The sequence below is a fragment of the Anomaloglossus baeobatrachus genome, chromosome 4, assembly GCF_048569485.1.
Source record: "Anomaloglossus baeobatrachus isolate aAnoBae1 chromosome 4, aAnoBae1.hap1, whole genome shotgun sequence".
NCBI classification, from domain to species: domain Eukaryota; kingdom Metazoa; phylum Chordata; class Amphibia; order Anura; family Aromobatidae; genus Anomaloglossus; species Anomaloglossus baeobatrachus.
In genome coordinates this window covers 454,958,079-454,976,565 of record NC_134356.1, presented here as the reverse complement: position 1 = coordinate 454,976,565, position 18,487 = coordinate 454,958,079, and the positions used below count along the sequence as shown (strand labels likewise).

At 44.4% G+C, this 18,487-nt stretch overlaps 1 protein-coding gene across 1 annotated transcript in view; it reads left to right on the top strand.

Annotated features, from left to right (window-relative positions):
• Window positions 1-1,527: 1,527 nt before the first annotated feature.
• Window positions 1,528-18,487, top strand: part of LOC142303850 (uncharacterized) — a 45,316-nt gene continuing 28,356 nt past the window's right edge. The window contains exons 1-2 of the mRNA XM_075345649.1: window positions 1,528-1,762; window positions 12,678-12,758. Of these exons, the coding sequence (XP_075201764.1) occupies window positions 1,670-1,762; window positions 12,678-12,758 (174 nt within the window). The 5' untranslated portion in view covers window positions 1,528-1,669. The remainder of the gene's footprint in view (window positions 1,763-12,677; window positions 12,759-18,487) is intronic.

Sequence of the window (18,487 nt, the reverse complement as noted above, 5' to 3'; positions counted from 1 at the left end):
GTGTGTGTGTGTCAGCTGAGGCTGCACAGGGTGTGTGTGTGTGTGTCAGCTGAGGCTGCACAGGGTGTGTGTGTGTGTGTCAGCTGAGGCTGCACAGGGTGTGTGTGTGTGTGTCAGCTGAGGCTGCACAGGGTGTGTGTGTGTGTGTCAGCTGAGGCTGCACAGGGTGTGTGTGTGTGTGTCAGCTGAGGCTGCACAGGGTGTGTGTGTGTGTGTCAGCTGAGGCTGCACAGGGTGTGTGTGTGTGTGTCAGCTGAGGCTGCACAGGGTGTGTGTGTGTGTGTCAGCTGAGGCTGCACAGGGTGTGTGTGTGTGTGTCAGCTGAGGCTGCACAGGGTGTGTGTGTGTGTGTCAGCTGAGGCTGCACAGGGTGTGTGTGTGTGTGTCAGCTGAGGCTGCACAGGGTGTGTGTGTGTGTGTCAGCTGAGGCTGCACAGGGTGTGTGTGTGTGTGTCAGCTGAGGCTGCACAGGGTGTGTGTGTGTGTGTCAGCTGAGGCTGCACAGGGTGTGTGTGTGTGTCAGCTGAGGCTGCACAGGGTGTGTGTGTGTGTGTGTGTCAGCTGAGGCTGCACAGGGTTTGTGTGTGTGTGTGTGTGTCAGCTGAGGCTGCACAGAGTTTGTGTGTGTGTGTCAGCTGAGGCTGCACAGGGTGTGTGTGTGTGTGTCAGCTGAGGCTGCACAGGGTGTGTGTGTGTGTGTGTGTCAGCTGAGGCTGCACAGGGTTTGTGTGTGTGTGTGTGTCAGCTGAGGCTGCACAGGGTTTGTGTGTGTGTGTCAGCTGAGGCTGCACAGGGTGTGTGTGTGTCAGCTGAGGCTGCACAGGGTGTGTGTGTGTGTCTGTTAGCTGAGGCTGCACAGGGTGGGTGTGTGTGTGTGTGTGTGTGTGATTACTACAAGAAGACATGCATGGGGCACATTAATACAAGAAAGGGACCTGCATGAAGCACATTACTATAGGAAGGGGACCTGCATATGCGGCACATTACCACAAGAAGGGGACCTGCATGGGGGCACATTATTATAAGAAGGGGACCTGCATGGGGCACATTGCTACAAGGGGGCAAGGATGCGCACATTTTTACAGAATGGGGAACAGGATGGGGCACATTACTACAAGATGTTGGCCAAAATTACTATGCAGTGCTGATTGTAAATAAAACTGTATTACTTACAAAAAAAATGTGTGCGTTATATATATATATATATATATATATATATATATATATATATATATATATATATGGTACCACTACCAATGTCACTTTGTCCTGAAAAGAATGCGGCCCCTCAAATTATTTTTTTTCTGTGTGCGGCCCATACACCCAGCTGAGTTTGAGACCCCTGATCTATGCCAATCCATAGTTTTGATGAATCACGCCTTTGTGCCTTGCTTGCAATAGTGAGAACTGTAACCTCTGTTTGTTGCATAGTAGCTATCCAGTGCTCAGTAGCTATTAACTATTTAGCAGGAGGTAACATTAGCAGCTAGGTTGTATAAAGTACACTTGACCATTTGCAAGATATCAAATACACTGCTAATAAGTATCTGATTTCCTTCATGCCGTAATATCTTTGTTCTGTGACAGATAATCCTAGCTTTTGTCACGTGAGCAAAGAGCTTAATGTGTATTCTTCATAACCGATGCAGTGTTCTCTTGTGTGTCCACCATGTACAGAGCATATCAGCCGATTTTACCCTCAGCAAATCTCTACCTGCAGGATAAATGGGACAGACATAGATATGAAGCACACAGAAAAAAGGTAGGGCCTGAGCCTTGTGTGGGGGAATAAGCTTTTACAATTGCATCATTTGTCATTCATATAAAGTGTGGGGATTATGGGGTGAGAGGTTCAAACTCTAAAATGTATTGGGCACGATATAATAATATTGCTTATTGATGTAGTATTTTCAAACAGCTAACATTACAGGGGTTATCCCCTTCCAGAAAATCTTCTGCCATCAGCTGCGGTAGCTATGAAAACAAACATACCAAGTATTACCCTCCCTTGGACCAGCGCCAGCTCTCTACCACCACCCCAGTTTCTGTTGCTTGTCTGCAGCGCTGCAGCCAATCAATGAGCTCAGCTCAGCAGCTGATTGGCTGCATCGATGTCTGTGTGACACAACAGAGACTGGGACAATGACAAAGAGCTAGTACTGGATCTGGGTAGAGCTTTTTTTTTATATAGCTACCGCAGGCTATGAGGAAGAGTTTTCTGACAGCTCCATAAACTAAAATGCATCTTGTGGCATAATAAATTTGGTGAAATCGCTCCACTCCATTGCTGGTACACATGTTGATCAATAATTTTCCCCAAAGAAACTGCATCTTTTTACAGGCTGCAAGGTCAACCTAGCCTTACTGCAAATATATACTTACACTACATTGTACTATGTGTTTACTATGTGCCACTCACTTCCACTCTTTGGAGCAGTACAGGGGCCGTTATAGTCCCCACTCCCTACACAGTGAGTTTGCTGTAACCACACCAAGCCTGCTATTGTCAGCCTGCTATTTACTGTAACTTCATTTTGTCCCTGTAGCCACTGCTCCAGAAACACAGAAATACCTGGATAAAATACTATTTACTTTCAGATTATCACTATAGCTGATCCCTGCTTCAGTTGGTCAATGGACCCCTGGCTATGTACACAAATGGGAGAGACCTGTCAATCAAATGGAACTTGGTGGGGAGAAGCTGGACAGAGGCATCAGCAGTGAAGTCAGGTCTCTCAGTACAGACTACATCATACCTGCAAGAGAGCAGCCATGCTGATTCATGCTGTCCATGGTTTTGGTAGTTTTAAAGCTGTCTAATGCTTAGACTAGACAGTTTTAAAACTGGCCAAATTTATCAGAGTATCTCATGCTGTTTGCTACATTTGACTAATTTTTAGTTTACTTTAACTTTACACCATTTGTTAGCTTACTTTAGTCCACTAACTTATGACAAGTTGTGACAACATTTTAATGAACATAATCATAATTTTGGCTAAGCCTTTTCCTGCATACTTTGCATGTTGAAACATTTGTCTAAAACGCAGAAATGTGGTGCAAGACACGTAAAACTGTTATGCTTGTCAAGGTGAGCATGGGATTAGCGAACCCAGTGGGCCACAGCACGCAGAAAACTTAAGGGCAAGCACACACTTTGCTTTCTAGGGCTGCTTCTCACTTGCGAGTTTCTCGCAGTAGAGCAATGCGAGAAAATCTCGCATTGGAATCGGACACATGTTAGTGAATGATTCAGCTCGCATTTGCGATTTTTTTCGCAGTCCAAATCGGACTGAGAAAAAAATCGCAGCATGCTGCTTTTTTTGCGAGTTTCTACTGCGAGTCCCTCCAATGCAAGTCTATGGGAGCGTGTAAATAATCGGATGTCACGGGACGGCACTCACACCATCCTAGTAACATCCGATTTTCTAAATACATTTCTCGCATGTTTCCTAAAACACTGGAAACGAGTGATGTCTCACAATGTCTGTCAATCAATATTCTCTGTCATTCGGTCTCTCCCTCTCGCTCTCTATTCTCTCTCTGTCGGTCGGTCTGTCGGTCGGTCACTATCTCTGTCCCTCTCTCTCGGTCCATGTCGGTCTATCCCTCTCCCCCCCCTCTCTCATACTCACCTATCCACTTTCACCAGCGCGGCGCTGCACGGCGTTCACACTGCTCCGGCGGCTTCTCCTCTTTTGAAAAAGCCGGCCGCTCATTATTCAATCTTGTATTCCCTGCTTTTCCCGCCCACCGGCACCTATGATTGGTTGCAGTCAGACACGCCCCCCACGCTGAGTGACAGCTGTCTCACTGCAACCAATCACAACAGCCAGTGGGCGTGTCTATGCTGAGCAGTCAAATAAATAAATAAATAAAAAAAACGGCGTGCGGTCCCCCCAATTTTAATACCAGTCAGATAAAGCCATACGGCTGAAGGCTGGTATTCTCAGGATGGGGAGCTCCACGTTATGGGGAGCCCCCCCAGCCTAAAAATGTCAGCCAGCAACCGCCCAGAATTGCCGCATACATTATATGCGACAGTTCTGGGACTGTACCCGACTCTTCCCGATTTGCCCTGGTGCGTTGGCAATCAGGGTAATAAGAAGTTAATGGCAGCCCATAGCTGCCACTAAATCCTAGATTAATCATTGCAGGCGTCTATGAGACACCCCCAATGATTAACCTGTAAATTAAAGTTAATAAACACACAAACAGTTAAAAAAATCCTTTATTTGAAATAATAAACAATAACAAAGACCCTCGTTCACCACTTTATTAAGTACGCAAAAAAAAATCCATGTCCGGCGTAATCCATGGAGGTCCATGGAGGTCCCTCGACGCTCTCAGCTCTGCTACATGAAGGTGACAGGAGCTGCAGAAGACACCGCCGCTCCTGTCACCTCCACGCAGCAACTGAGGTGAGTATCGCGATCAGCTGATGATGTCAGTCAGGTTACTCGCGGCCACCGCTGGATCCTCCAACAGTGACAGCAAGTCGCCCGAGTGACAGCGATGAAGTCACAGGTGAGTTGCGGTCACGGGGGGGAAGATCCAGCTGGCCGCGGGTAACCTGAGTGACGGCAGCGCTAATCGCGCTGCTCAGTTCAGTCACTCAGGGATTAGCGGTCACCAGTGTGACCGCTAATCAGGACGCAACACAGACAGAGCCGCGGCATGACAATGAAGTTGGGTGAAGTTCACCCGAGTTCATTCGGCTCTGTCTGTGTCTGCTGTCATCTGCCATTCAGCTCTGCTACATGGCTGTCTGTTACTGCTGTCAGCGGCCATGTAGCAGAGCTGAATGGCAGATGACAGCTGCTGAGAAAAACAAGGATCACACACGCATTGCACACGCACTGCAATCATGAGAAAAATCTCAGGATTGCAGTGCAGTTGCATTGCACTCTGACCTAATGTGAAGTAAAATCAGCCAAGTTTTTTTCAGCTAACTCGGACAGATTTTACTCGCATAGTTGTGTTTCCAGCCTTACCTGCTTATTTGCTGCTTTTTCAACTGCAGGGTTTAATGCCAAAATGGATGTGCTCTGCTTTTCAAGCAAAGTCTATGGGAATTTGGGTTTCTTGTCCGCACTATGCAGTTCAAACTGCAGCCTTTTTGTGGCAGAACTTTGGTCAAAAACTCAGCTTTGCAGTGCAAAACCCAAATGACAAAAACAATTGACATGTCAGTTGTTTTTGCCATTTGAGTTTTGAACTGCAAAGCTGAGTTTTTGCCCAAATTTCTGCCACAAAAAGCCACCTTTTTGAACTGCAAAGTGCGTTCAAGAAAACCAAATTCCCATAGACTTTGCTTGAAAAGCAGAGCACATCCATTTTGGCATTAAACCCTGCAATTGAAAAAGCAGCAAAAAAGCAGGTAAAAAGCAAAGTGCGTGCTTGCCCTAAAAGGACTATGGAACCACACCTGGTTTTCACCAGAGCTTCTGATGGTGAAGGGTGTTGCGCTGTGAGACCGAGTGCCACTCAAGAACACTGATGCTGCGATGTCTGGCCCCAGGGGCATACCCACCTTAATTTCAGCATCAAATCTGTAGAAAGGTGCAGATAGAAAGTCTAAGGGTATGTTCACACAGTGCGCTTTTCCTGCGTTTTTTTTTCTCCAGCAAAACCTGATTTCTTGGCAGTAAAAGTTGTTTTTTTTTGTCTGGGTTTAAATAAAGTTAGTTTCATTCACCACTAAAGCAGTAAAAACGCAGTAATAAAAAAAAAAAAAAAAAAAAAAAAACAGCTGCGTTTTTGTACTCTGCTTTCAATGGTGAAAAAAAAGCTGCAAAAACACTGAAAGAACTGAAATTCTTCTTTAAAAAAAATGCAGCAGTTTTCAATTTCAGTCAGGAAAAAAGTACGTGTGTGTGCATGAGATTTCTGAACTCTCATAGGTTTTGCGAGTACTGTAAAAAGCAGGTTTTTATTTGCATTTATTTGAATAAAACTAATGAAAATGCGTAAAAAAACCGCAGCAAAAACAGATTGGGTGAACGTAGCTTAATGGAGTAGGTAATTGTTTTCCCAATAAATTAATTAAAAATGTATATATATTTTTAAATGTATTGAAACACAAATTTCAATTAGAGATGAATGGATATCATTGGCCTACTGCAGGTGCTTCCTTTGGGAATATGAATGTGCCCTTTTTGTCTTGTCCATTTTGTAAATGCTCATGGCTGTGGGGGTTTTTATTTACTCTTTTAAATAAAAGGTCATTTTGTTAGTTTTTGCATATTTATGTTAATTATCCAGTTTAGCAACTATACAACCCACATTCCATTTTGCATGTTGTTACTGCATGTTCATTTACAGGCATGAACCTACTCGGCATTTTGTATGTATGCTGGCATACTGTTAATGGGAACCTGTCAGCAGATATGGGGCCTATAAGCTGTGGCCACCACCAGTGGGCTCTTATATACAGCATTCTAACATGCTGTATATAAGAGCCCAGGCCGCTGTGTAGAATGTAAAAAAGCACTTTTTAATACTTACCTAAAACGGTCGCTGCAGTGGAGTTGGGCCATATAGGTGTCTTTGTTCTCCGGTGCTGGCGCCTCCTCTTTCAGCCATCTTCGTCCTCCTTCTGAAGCCTGTGCGCATGACGCGTTCTACGTCGTGCACACTCGCCGGTCCCGCGCAGGCACACTACACTGTGTGCAGAATTATTAGGCAAGTTGTATTTTAGAGGATTTTTTTTCCTCCTTGAAGAAGCAATAATACCTCCGCGAAACGCGCGTTGGTGTTGATCCCTCTTCTCTTTGGGTATGTGCATTATGTGATTGTTACTCCTTACTTGTTGCCAGCGGCTGTTTTTATCTGTGGGTATTGTTTTACTATACTTCTTATGTTATTGGGATTATTTATCTTCATGCATTTGCACTTTATGTCCCTTGATACTATGCCTTTCAAGGTTTTCTTGGCATGTAGACTATATGTGATGCCCTGGCAAAACCAGGGTGTCACAGAGCCTGCAGACATCCAGCAAAGTGCAGGCCATTCTCCTCCTTGGTAACCTGATCCCACACCAGTGCAGCAGGACAGACACATCCCCCCCCCCAGTGTGAGAGCTAAACTGAGCAGGAGGGGAGGGGCTGGGCAGATGGAGTTTGGAGTGTGAAGAGAGCAGACCAGGAGAGGATAGCTCCTGGCTGCTATAAGGAAGGGAAGTGTGAGGAAGGGGCCCGAGGTGGCCGGGGCAGGGGGTAGTGGCCCGCCGGCATAAAGGGGCGACCCGGATCACTGCAGGGGGAGTGGGCTCCCCGTTCCCAACTGAAGAAGGATAAAAAAGCCTCTGGCTGCAAAACAAGAACAGGATCCTGCTGTACTGCGTGTGGGACCCCAAACGCGCTCCGCACCGAAGGCTGTGGACTCCGGCAGTTTCTAGTTTACCAGTGACTCTGTGTGGTTTACTTGTGAGTACAACAGTGCCATCAGGCACCGCACTGCAGCACTGCGCCCAGCAGCCCTCCAATCCAGCCACCACCGGGCCCCGGGATCACCAACCCCTACCCACGGAGGGGGAACCAACATCCTAGCTGCTCCCTGCCATCGCTCCCGGGATCCCCGTCACCAGCAGCGGTGGTGCCCATCATCACCACGACCCGTGGGTGGCGTCACAAACTATCTCCCAAAACAAACCACACCCTTTTCACTCGTGGGGCGAGGAGCGCTGCTCGAGTCCCCGGGTCCGGCCCACCGCTCGAGCCACCGAGCAGCAGCAGCCGCGAACCCGAGCGTAGCGAGCGCGGCCCCTCCGCCCGCGACATATACATCTGGGGCCATTAACTATAAGTATTTTTTGGTACCTTAAAGCCTATGGATATGATGTTTTTTACATGTAATTCCATACACCCCGGTCGTGGCTGGACCCTCCACGGCACTACCAATTCTTCTGTACTCTGTAATTGAGACATTTATACTAGAGTGCTGGCAGTGTCTACCCACCCCGGTGTGTTGGTTACTCTCCATTCAATTATATATTTTCACCTCTCCCACGATTATAGTGTGACATCATAACCTGAACCCTTTCCTCTCCCACGGCTATTGGTTATCCAATTGTGCTGATTGTGCCATCCAAACAACTCCTTTTTTAACATTCCACCTCTCCCACGGCTACTTGGGATTGTGAATATTGGGTATTGGCCATTTGTTACCCAAATGTGCTGATTATACCATTAAATCATCCCTTTTTAAACATTCTACCTCTCCCACGGCTATTTGGGATTGTGAACATTGGGTCTTACTGCCATACTATACTAACTTTGGCTTTCCTAATATAATATTGTTCACTTTTTCCACGACCACTGGCACTTAACATGTATTGTGTTATCTTCTGTCACACTGTATGCCCCCCTTGATTCAGTGGTAGTTGTTTTTAATCTATATTCAATTGCTGTTTTGCGTGTGTCTTTTTTCTAATAAACAATTTGTTTGCATATACACTCGATTGTTCGCCTTCCTTTGCATTTAAGATATTTCTTGGCCCAGTCTTGATGTTTTATCTTATGTTTCTTGTTCAAAGGTGGTCGTTTTTCAGCCTTCCTTACCTTGGCCATGTCTCTGCGTATGGCACACTTTGTGCTTTTTAATACTCCAGTAACGTTGCAGCTCTGAAATATAGCCAAACTGGTGGCAAATGGCATCTTGGCAGCTTCACGCTTGATTTTTCCTCAATTCATAGGCAGTTATTTTGCACCTTTTTTGCCCAACATGCTTCTTGTGACCCTGTTGGCTATTTGCCATGAAACGCTTGATTGTTCGGTGATTACGCTTCAAAAGTTTGGAAATTTGAAGACTACTGCATCCCTCTGCAACACATCTCAAAATTTTGGACTTTTCAGAGCCCGTCAAATCTCTCTTCTGACCCATTTTGCCAAAGGAAAGGAAGTTGCCTAATAATTAAGCACACCTTATATAGCGTGTTGATGTCATTACACCACACTCCTCCTCATTACAGAGATGCACATCACCTGATTTACTTAATTGGTAGTTGACTCTCAAGCCTATACAGCTTGCAGTAGGACAACATGTATAAAAAGTATCATGGGATCAAAATACTCATTTGCCTAATAATTCTGCACACAATGTACAATACTTTGATCTGCCCTGCTTAGGACCTCAATGCCGGCCGGTGTGCATGACGTAAGATGCATCATGCACCCAGGCTTCAGAAAAAGGACGACAAAGATGTCCGAAAGAGGAGGCACCGGAGAACGAAGACGTCCATCTGACCCAACTCCACCACAGCGACCGTTTAGGTGACTATTATAAAGTGATTTTTACGTAATACATAGCGGCCTGGGCATGTTAGAATGCTGCATATAAGAGCCCGGTGGTGGTTGCCGCAGCTTCTAGGCCTCAAAGCTGATGACAGGTTCCCTTTAACATCAAGTAAAGTGGTGACTATTGAATAGCCACGTTAGGGAATTTTTTTCATGCTTCAGAAAGGAATTCCAAATTGGCGTATTTCCAGAATAAGTTGTGTTACCTGCTCTGAGGGTTCAGTCTTACCTAAACTGTGTCCTTTTTCAGCAGCGTCCCTTGGACTTCTGGGTCAGCATATTGGGTCAATGACAAGAACTAGCCCAGTTTTTTATGTTTGTATTGACCTTTTCAGCCTCCCGTGTAAAGTAAGAGTGGGTAGAGTGGGTAATCAGTATGGCAGATAACTTTTTCACATCCCAGTGGACCAGGTTAACCACCACAAGAATGGAAAACCTACCAATTGGCAAAATTGAATCAGGCAGGGATCAGTGCGAAATTTCACTCACCTATAGGTGATGCCAACAATTAAAACAGCTATATCATTTGCCTGCCTTACTGTCCATTGTCTGTTTTCTACTCCGTTTTGATGCCTCTAGTACTAATGGCCTACTCTCAGCTGGGCATTGGCTTCCTATACATCAAGTCATCTATACTTAAGTACTACTGTTAAACTGCCACACATCTCCGAGCCTAGCCTGTCCTAATTCTCTACCATGTGTCTCCTGCCACTGCACAGCCATTCAAGCCACACATCTCCTGTCTGCAGATTGTGTTGCTGCCAGTCCTGCTGTTCCTGGCCCTACATTTCCAAATATTTCCTTGCATTCCCTGGCTACTCTGTATATTTTATGGTGCTAGACAGTACTGATGCTGGGAAAAATACTCTCTTGAGGGTATTCAAACATGAAACAGCTTAGAAAATGGGGCTAATATTTTTAAAGGCTTGGCGATAACACAAAACATTGCTTCTTCACTTTGAAAACAGCTTCCTAAAAAAAGGAATAATTTTTGGATGGTTTGCTAAAAAGAAAACCTGTGTAATTGTTTAATCGTTTTGTGAATAACAAATTTGTTATGGATCCCAGAAAACGAATATTTTTTTTCACTCCTAGTTGAGAAGCCATTGTTTCTACATGTTGCTAACAGTACACTTCTATTGCCTCCCTAAATAAATGGATAATTTTTGGACAGCTTGAGAAATAGCTGTTGCTACTTCATTTAGCAAACAAAATAGGTCTTGATAACCCACAAACTGGGATATTCTTTTGCACTCCCCATGTAAAAAAGCCACAGCTTCTTCCATTTGTACCACCTGTGGACAATCACCAGGAAGGCAGGCATGTGTGCATAAAAAGGGAAAGATTTTTGGAACATTTATAGAATTTCAGTATCCTAAAATATCTGAAACTGCAGTGTGCAGTTAAGTAGACTGCTGGTTACCACCACTTACCATCCGTTTTCATCTAGCTAGATAAGTTGAGGTCACTTGGACATTAAGGCTATGTGCCCACGCTGCGGAAAATGCGCGGATTTTGCAGCGGATTTCTCGCGGAAAAGCCACGGATTTCCCGAAAATCTGCAGCTCAGGCACTTCCCAGCCATTTCTATGGCATTTTGGAAATGCTGTGCCCACGCTGCGGATTTTTCCGCAGCGGATTTCGTGCGGATTTTGATCCGGAAAAATCTGCAACATGTCAATTATTGTTGCGGATTTTCATCCGGATTTTGGCTTTAAAATTGGGAAAAAAAAAAATCTGCATCAAATCCGGCAATTCCGCGGTAAATCCGCGGCAAATCCGCACCTTTGAAAAGGTGCGGATTTTGCGGGAAAGCTGCGGATTTTGATGCAGAAAAATCCGCAGCTACATTCTCCCATGGACACATAGCCTAATAAGGCTGTGTCTGCATTACAATACTAGGAGACCTAAGTGTATTATACATATTTTCCGGGCACTAATTAATTTTTGTGATATGCTACAAAAATATTCTACGCAAATTAGGGAAACTTGGTGAAGGTGGCAAATTTGAATTTCAAACTATCTTCATAAATGTCTTTCATGGAGAATTAGCGAGAAAAATAATGCATACAATACTTTAATTTTTTTTTGAGGGGGGGACAAAAAAAAACCCAAGTCAACCATCTTTTTGTGAAAATCAATAAAAGAATATGTAATACTATTTAAACCTGACAAAATGTAGTCATGAAAACGTTTTTTCTTTTGTTTTGTTTTTTTTTTTTGTTTTGTTTTTTTTGCTATGTCTTGCCCATTTTAGTTTATGGGTACACCTCAATACATGTCTAAACACGTTTTTTACTTCCAGTTAGAAATGTTGTATAGTTCTTCTGATTCACTGTTTCTTACCTCATGTGCAGGGCATTGCAGGACCCTTAGGTATCCATGGTTATGACCACAAGCAACTAACTAACTAATTAACTGTGACTGTATGCATGGTTGTAACCATGGATACTTAAGGTCCTGCAATGCCCTGAACATGAGGTAAGCGATATGGTGAATCAAAAGAACTATACTACATTTCTAATTGGAGGTATTTGCTAATATTATTATTAATACACCTACTACTACTACATATTGTGATAGGAGATTATCTAGACTTAACATGTAAAATTTGCATGAAAGTACTTAATGGAGCAATGAGATTTGTAGGACCTTGGTCCAGCCGGCATGTCAGTAGCCCATGGCCACCGGTCCAGAGCTCTGTGAATCTCCTTCCCATCCTGAGTCTAAGGGCTCTTTTCCACTTGCGTACCAGTTCTGATTTGGGAGCATTGGAAGTGATATGCTAATGACCCTCTACTTCAGGTCTCAGCCGAGGGTCATGCATCTGTGTTGCGATCTTGAAATCGCATCATATCACATCACAGCTATGGAGAAGAGGGAGGGAGCACTTTCTCCCATCTCCTCCGTTGTCTGTCTCTGCGTGCACGCACTGCACTCGCATAACATGTGCGATTTTACACACACGTTAGCCGACACTCGGTGCAAAACGCAGCATGCTGCGATTGCTCCGAGAGCCCGATTTGTGTGGAGAAAAAACAGGACAGAGGAAACTGTCTCATTGATTAACACTGGTACTGGTGCGATCCGATTTTTTTATCGGATCGCCCTCGCACCAGGAAATCGCGAGTGGAAAAGCCCTAATAATCAGAAGTGTTGCCGAGGATGTTAGCAGAAAGTAGGAGGCCCACAGAGTTCGCGTCTGGTGGTACTGTGCTTCTTTTTTCCTCAACGCTAGGATTTTTTGGCGTTAGAGATGTTAATAGGTATTCATACTTACACACTATACACAGAAAAAAATATGGAGAGAAATGGAATATATAAGGGGTAACAAAATAACAAGGAATTCATGAAAAAGGAATAAAATCACATTTCTTGTCATAGGTATCAACGGCTGTTCCTGCAGTACATACTAAAGGCTCTGAAACACCCATGCATCTCCTTGTGAATATGAAAAAAGCACAGGTAAGATGCAAACAGTGATCAAGAGACCATAAAACATAAACAGCAAATCTAATACAATGGTCCACATTTAATAATGCTGCCTAATACACCCTGAACTTCAGATGGGCTTACACGAACTGATTGGTGATCATTTAATGGCTTGTTTAGACACTTTCCATGCACACAGAATGGTTGGTACTCAATAATACAATTATACTATGGGCATAGAATATTTTTGTTCTCAGTTGCACATTTCCTCTTTGCATGGGACCATGTCCTGAAGTGAACTATGATATTTAAGCATGCTTAAAAATATTTTCACCCAATGAACAAGCATTTTGCTCATTTGTGATCTTCAGCCTGTTTACACTGTCCAATAAACAGAAACGTAGCAGTTGTGGCGCCTCTGAGGCTTCAGTCGCCACAGAGTATTGCACCCAAATTTGGGTGTAATGCTAAACCTGGATCCTGAAGAGGTCAGTCCCGGTTTCACCACATTACACACTCAATTACACACCAGGTTGCCCTGTTCCCACTGGGGACTGGGCTAGGGTGGGGTAATAAAGGGGTCGCCAACAGAGTGGCATTTATAGGATGCCCTCACACAGGGGCCCCAGTCCCACTAGCTTAGGACCTGAGAGGGGGGAGGTGCAGCCAGCAGGGCGAGTCAGGAGCAAACACAACAGTTAGAGAGTTCTCCAGCAGGAGAGGAACGGAGCAGTCGCATCTTACAGGTCCTCCGGTGGAAAGGAGGAGGAGTTCACACGATTGCCGTGGGGAGAGTCAACCTGCTCCCCACGGAATCGACACCACACATGGCGGCAGGACCCTAGGGAAGAGCATACTCCACGTTGGTTTTCCAGAATATGCCTGGACGGGAAAATTTTCAAGCTTCCCTCACCACAAAGTGCCCTAGAGCACAGGGCCATATGGGATCCGAGTCCTTGAATGACTTCAGACCCCACAGCGGAACCGCGGCACCTGCATATAGGGACAAGAGTTGTACTCGCGAAACTCAGGGTCCCCTCATAGCTTCAAGGCAGGGCATCCACAGACAGGTGTTACAAGGAGGAAACCCACCGAACACCCAAACTGGACTGATCTCTAATGGGTTTGGGTTTGACGGAGGCCATCATAGCAAGTGACTGGTATTACCCGGGTGAGCGGCACAGCACTAAAAGTGAATAAACAACCTTGAACTGCAGCCATAGACCCTGTCTCTTCATTACCGGCACTGCCGCTCCGCGCTTCGGCTCCCGCCATTACTACTCCCCTCATCATCCTCCCCGGGGCCCGCTCCACCTGTGGGGAGCAATACCATCCATAGCTGCTACCACCATCTGCCCCGGAGGACAGCGACAGCACCGGCGGCCCATTCCCTGGCCGCATACCACAGGTGGCGTCACGACATTTGCCTTACTACTACCCACATGATCCTGCCTCGGTGCAAGGAAGCCAGGTTAGGCTGCCCGTGACAACGACAGTCAACGGCCCAGCAACGAGTAGGTTAACCGCCTCCCCCGTGGGGCACTACACAGTCATAGGAATGCTCGCACACGATAATCATCCAATGTAAATAAATGCCTTTGTCTAGGCAGTCAAAAGAAGTTCCAAATTTATCATGGTGGGTATGTTGTGCGATACTTTTGTAGAAGAAGTTAGGTTCACATACATCAATTTTGTCTGGCCAGTTTTATGGCTAAGCTGAACTTTGTACACATGTCAGGCAGAGAACTAGTGTATGCAGTAATTTTTTTGATCTGGCTTCAGGATCAATTTTGCACAACTGATGCACGCAATGCTGGAAATTATCCCATAGAAAACTATGAGACCTATTCTGCCATCGACTTCACTGCCAAATATGTGGTAATAACTAGTAACTGGGCAAGCATTATAATGCTCGTTCCTCTATTCGAGCTGGTCAGATGCTCAGATGAGCTTGACGCGAGTAATGAGCTTTATGGAAAGTCAATAATTGGCCTTTTCGGGTCTCCGCCCACATACAGCCACCTATAAACAGCATTTCCGATGAGAAGGAGGGTGGGGTTTTTTAGGCCTTGCTGCGCGAGTGCCCGAGCACCACAATGCTCAATCAAGTAACGAGCAGTGCCGAGCACGCTCACTCATCACTACTTATTACCTAATGAAGAGCGAGTGTGCTTGGCACTGCTCGTTTCTCCATCAGTCATTGGGGTGCTCAGATATCGAGTATCACGGGTGCTTGGATGTTTAGTCCATGAAACAACGACCACAGTGCACAGGCTCGTATCACTACATGGTGGGTGCAGGCACCCCAGGGAAAGCCGTTCGCAGTCTCTGTATGGCTCTCACTGTGTTCTTGGACACAGTGTGACAAGAATAAAAAAACCCATTGGAAATGCTCTGTTTATAGCTAACTGTATGTGGCCGCAGACCCAAACAGAACAATCATTGACTTTCCATACTGGTCATTACTCACGTTGCGCTCGTCCGAGCATCTGACCAGCTCGAATTGAGGAACGAGCATTTGAGCATTTTAATGCTCGCCCATCACTAGTAATAAGGCCTTAAAAAATTGTCAACAATATATTTGTGCAAATACTGATTAGCCTCACCCACATTTGAGCCAAATAAATGACAAGTCTAGTGCACAGGTTAATTTCTTTTAATGCAAAATTTGAATAAATGTGTAAAACGTTTTGAGGAAAAATGCAGGTCCATAAGAAACAGTTGGCTTTTTGAACCATTGCTGTGAAGGGTCATCTGTGTGCTACCGCCATGATGCCCTTGGCAGCTGTGTATACTGTTAGAAGGCTTGTTCATCAATTGGCAAGTATATTTCTGTAGTGCTGCACACAGCTAGAAAATGTTGGAAAAATGAGGGATCATATATTGTCACATACAGCCGTGTGGATTCTTATAGAAATCACCTTTTCTTCTGTTCTTGTCAAACTGAATTATATGACAAATATGTATAGCACTTTCGGAATTATTATTGTCTATGTTAAAATGTACAGTGGCACTTGAACACCATGGTACAGTTCACAATATATATATATATATATATATATATATTATATATATATAAAATCTACTTGGTATGTTGACGGTAATGATCCATAAGAAGATGACCGACCGTTAAAATCTGTTTTTACATTACATCTATATTTTTAAAAAATGTCATTTTTTTATTTTTCATATGACAATCTTTATTAGATACAAATTCTTGCGAATTTCACACTGGTCACTGTAGGCCATGATTCCTATTCAAGAAATGAACATGCACATTAGCAGCAATTGACTGACTCAGACACTCTCTTTTCTATTGAAGTATCTAATTAGCACATACAAAAACAAAACAAAAAAAATTGAAATAATCCCAAAATACAATGTCGTCTTATAATAATGTACACATATATATATTCATTTGTGCAATATAACTTTTTAAAATCTGCCCTGTCTTGCACATAGCACCCTCCAAAGTCTTCACCTCCTAGCTCCATTTACTGTTTAGTTGCCATGGAACTGTTCTGTTGTAAGTCCAATGCTCCTGGTTGATCATGTCCAGTGCAATGTCTCTCAGATGGCTTCCTACCAGCATAGCTCTGTTCTGCCTCCACCTCTAACATAGGGTGAATTTTACCTTTACAATAAACGTTCTGCTCCTGTCTACTGTCTGCTCATGTACACTACCCTGACTGACCAATTATATCTTCTGAAATCTACATCAGTATAGCTACCTGTGTGTCTTTACATCACTGTTAGCTAGTTTCTAGCAGATATCAACTCTCCTCCACTCCTCCACACATAAGGCCTGCGACACACATCCGTGCCGCCGGCACGTGTTTGTCATTTTTTGCACGTACCGGCGGCACGGAGACACGTTCAGCAATGCTACCCTATGGTAGCAGGCACGCACACTTAAAACCACACGGAACGTGTGTCCGTGTGCGTTTGCACGTGTGTGCGTTTTTCAAAGCGCTGACATGTCAGTGTTTTCTCCGGCAGCACGGGTGTCACACGGCCCGCACCCGTATCACATGGGTGTAGTGTGGATGCGGTCCTGTGTGACACGCGCCGGAGAAAACACATGTGTCAGTTAAAAAAACCAAAACATTTACTCACCTTCTCCAGCCCTCCTGTCTCTGCCGCTGCTGCCTCTTGCTGCCGACCGCCGCTCATTATTCTCATTTAATATTCACTTCACTGCCTGGCAGCAGCAGCAGGGAGTCTGGAGGGCTGGAGACCGAAGATCAGCACCACGGACAGCAGCGCGGACAGCAGGAAGGACCACATGAGTATGTAAATTACCGGTTCTACGTGTGCTATCGCGGATAGAACACGTAGAACACACGTGGCCCCCACGTACCAGAGACACGTACTTACCTGCACGCAACACGCAGGGGAAATACATGTCTCTCGGCACGTGCGTGATTTTCACGTGAGTGTGGCAGAGGCCTAAGCTTGTAAAAACTAGGCAGTGCAGAGCATAGCTGTGTTGCTTGCTGCTGACAGATCAGTTATAAGGAACTGCAAATGTTGCTATGTTTATGCATATGGAAGAGGATAATCCTCTGCCATATGTATCACTGTACAGGAACAGACAATGCATAGAAGCATAAAGTTAATTCTACTCTTAGATTAGCTTGATAGTAACTCAGAGAGGGGGATCTGTCAAGAGCACATAGGAGAGGGAGAAGTCTGTAGCACTGATGATAAGCAAATACTGTTGGGAAATGTAGTTTTAGCAGTATCAAAGAAAAAAGGATTTTGTACGTTCATCAATATAGTGGTTGAATAAACTGCCCATGGCATATATCAATCCAGGAACACACTCCTTAAACCACTGGCCTGCAGTAACATAATGAAGGAAAAGGAGATTCCGGATCCTTATGAATAAAATCACCTTTTATTGGTTTTCATTAAAACCCATGTTTATCAGAAAAATTCATATCCAAACGCATTTCAGGCTTACATCCTTGAGCACTGGATCAAGGTCATAAACCTGAAACGAGTTTGGCTATGAATTTTTCTGCTAAACATGGATTTTAATGAAAACCAATAAAAGGTGATTTTAGTCATAAGGACCTGTAAGTTTTAGCAGTATTAAAACAAGACTGCCTATTCAGCTATATCGAGTTGGATACACAGAAAGGCAGATAGAGATGAAAAATACACAAAGGAGCAAGAAATAAACTTTTAGTACTACTAAAGACTGATTTAGATGGCCCTAAAAAATCAGCATGCTCATGGAGCTTGGTGCATGGACTGTATGGGGGTCTCCTGAATTGAACTCAGCAGTCTCAAATATGCCTATGAGGATGTTTCATTGGGTTAGGAGACCCACACCCATTCCATGCATTGCGGTCAATTCGCGGACCAATTTTCATGGACATCTGAATGAGCCTGTGTTTTAACAATAAGTATGTATTTACTGTGTTTTGTAAAAAAATAAAAATATTATGATTGTAGGAAGTACCCTTTAAGATAAAAACACGATCTAAAGGGACCATGTTATGTTCCCATACATTGTTAGCATCCAGATATAGGGTTAATCTACAGGTTTACATCGTTAATGCTGTCTGACTGCCTTAGGCCTCTTTCACATATCAATGAAAAACACAGACTTTTTCACTGATGTGTAAAAAAACGCATATGTCCCACTGTGTGCCGTGATTCACGTCACACGTTGGTTATCCATGTGCTATCCGTGATCCGTTATCCGTGATTGTACATGGATGTATACTCACCTGTCCCTGCTCCTGCTGTCC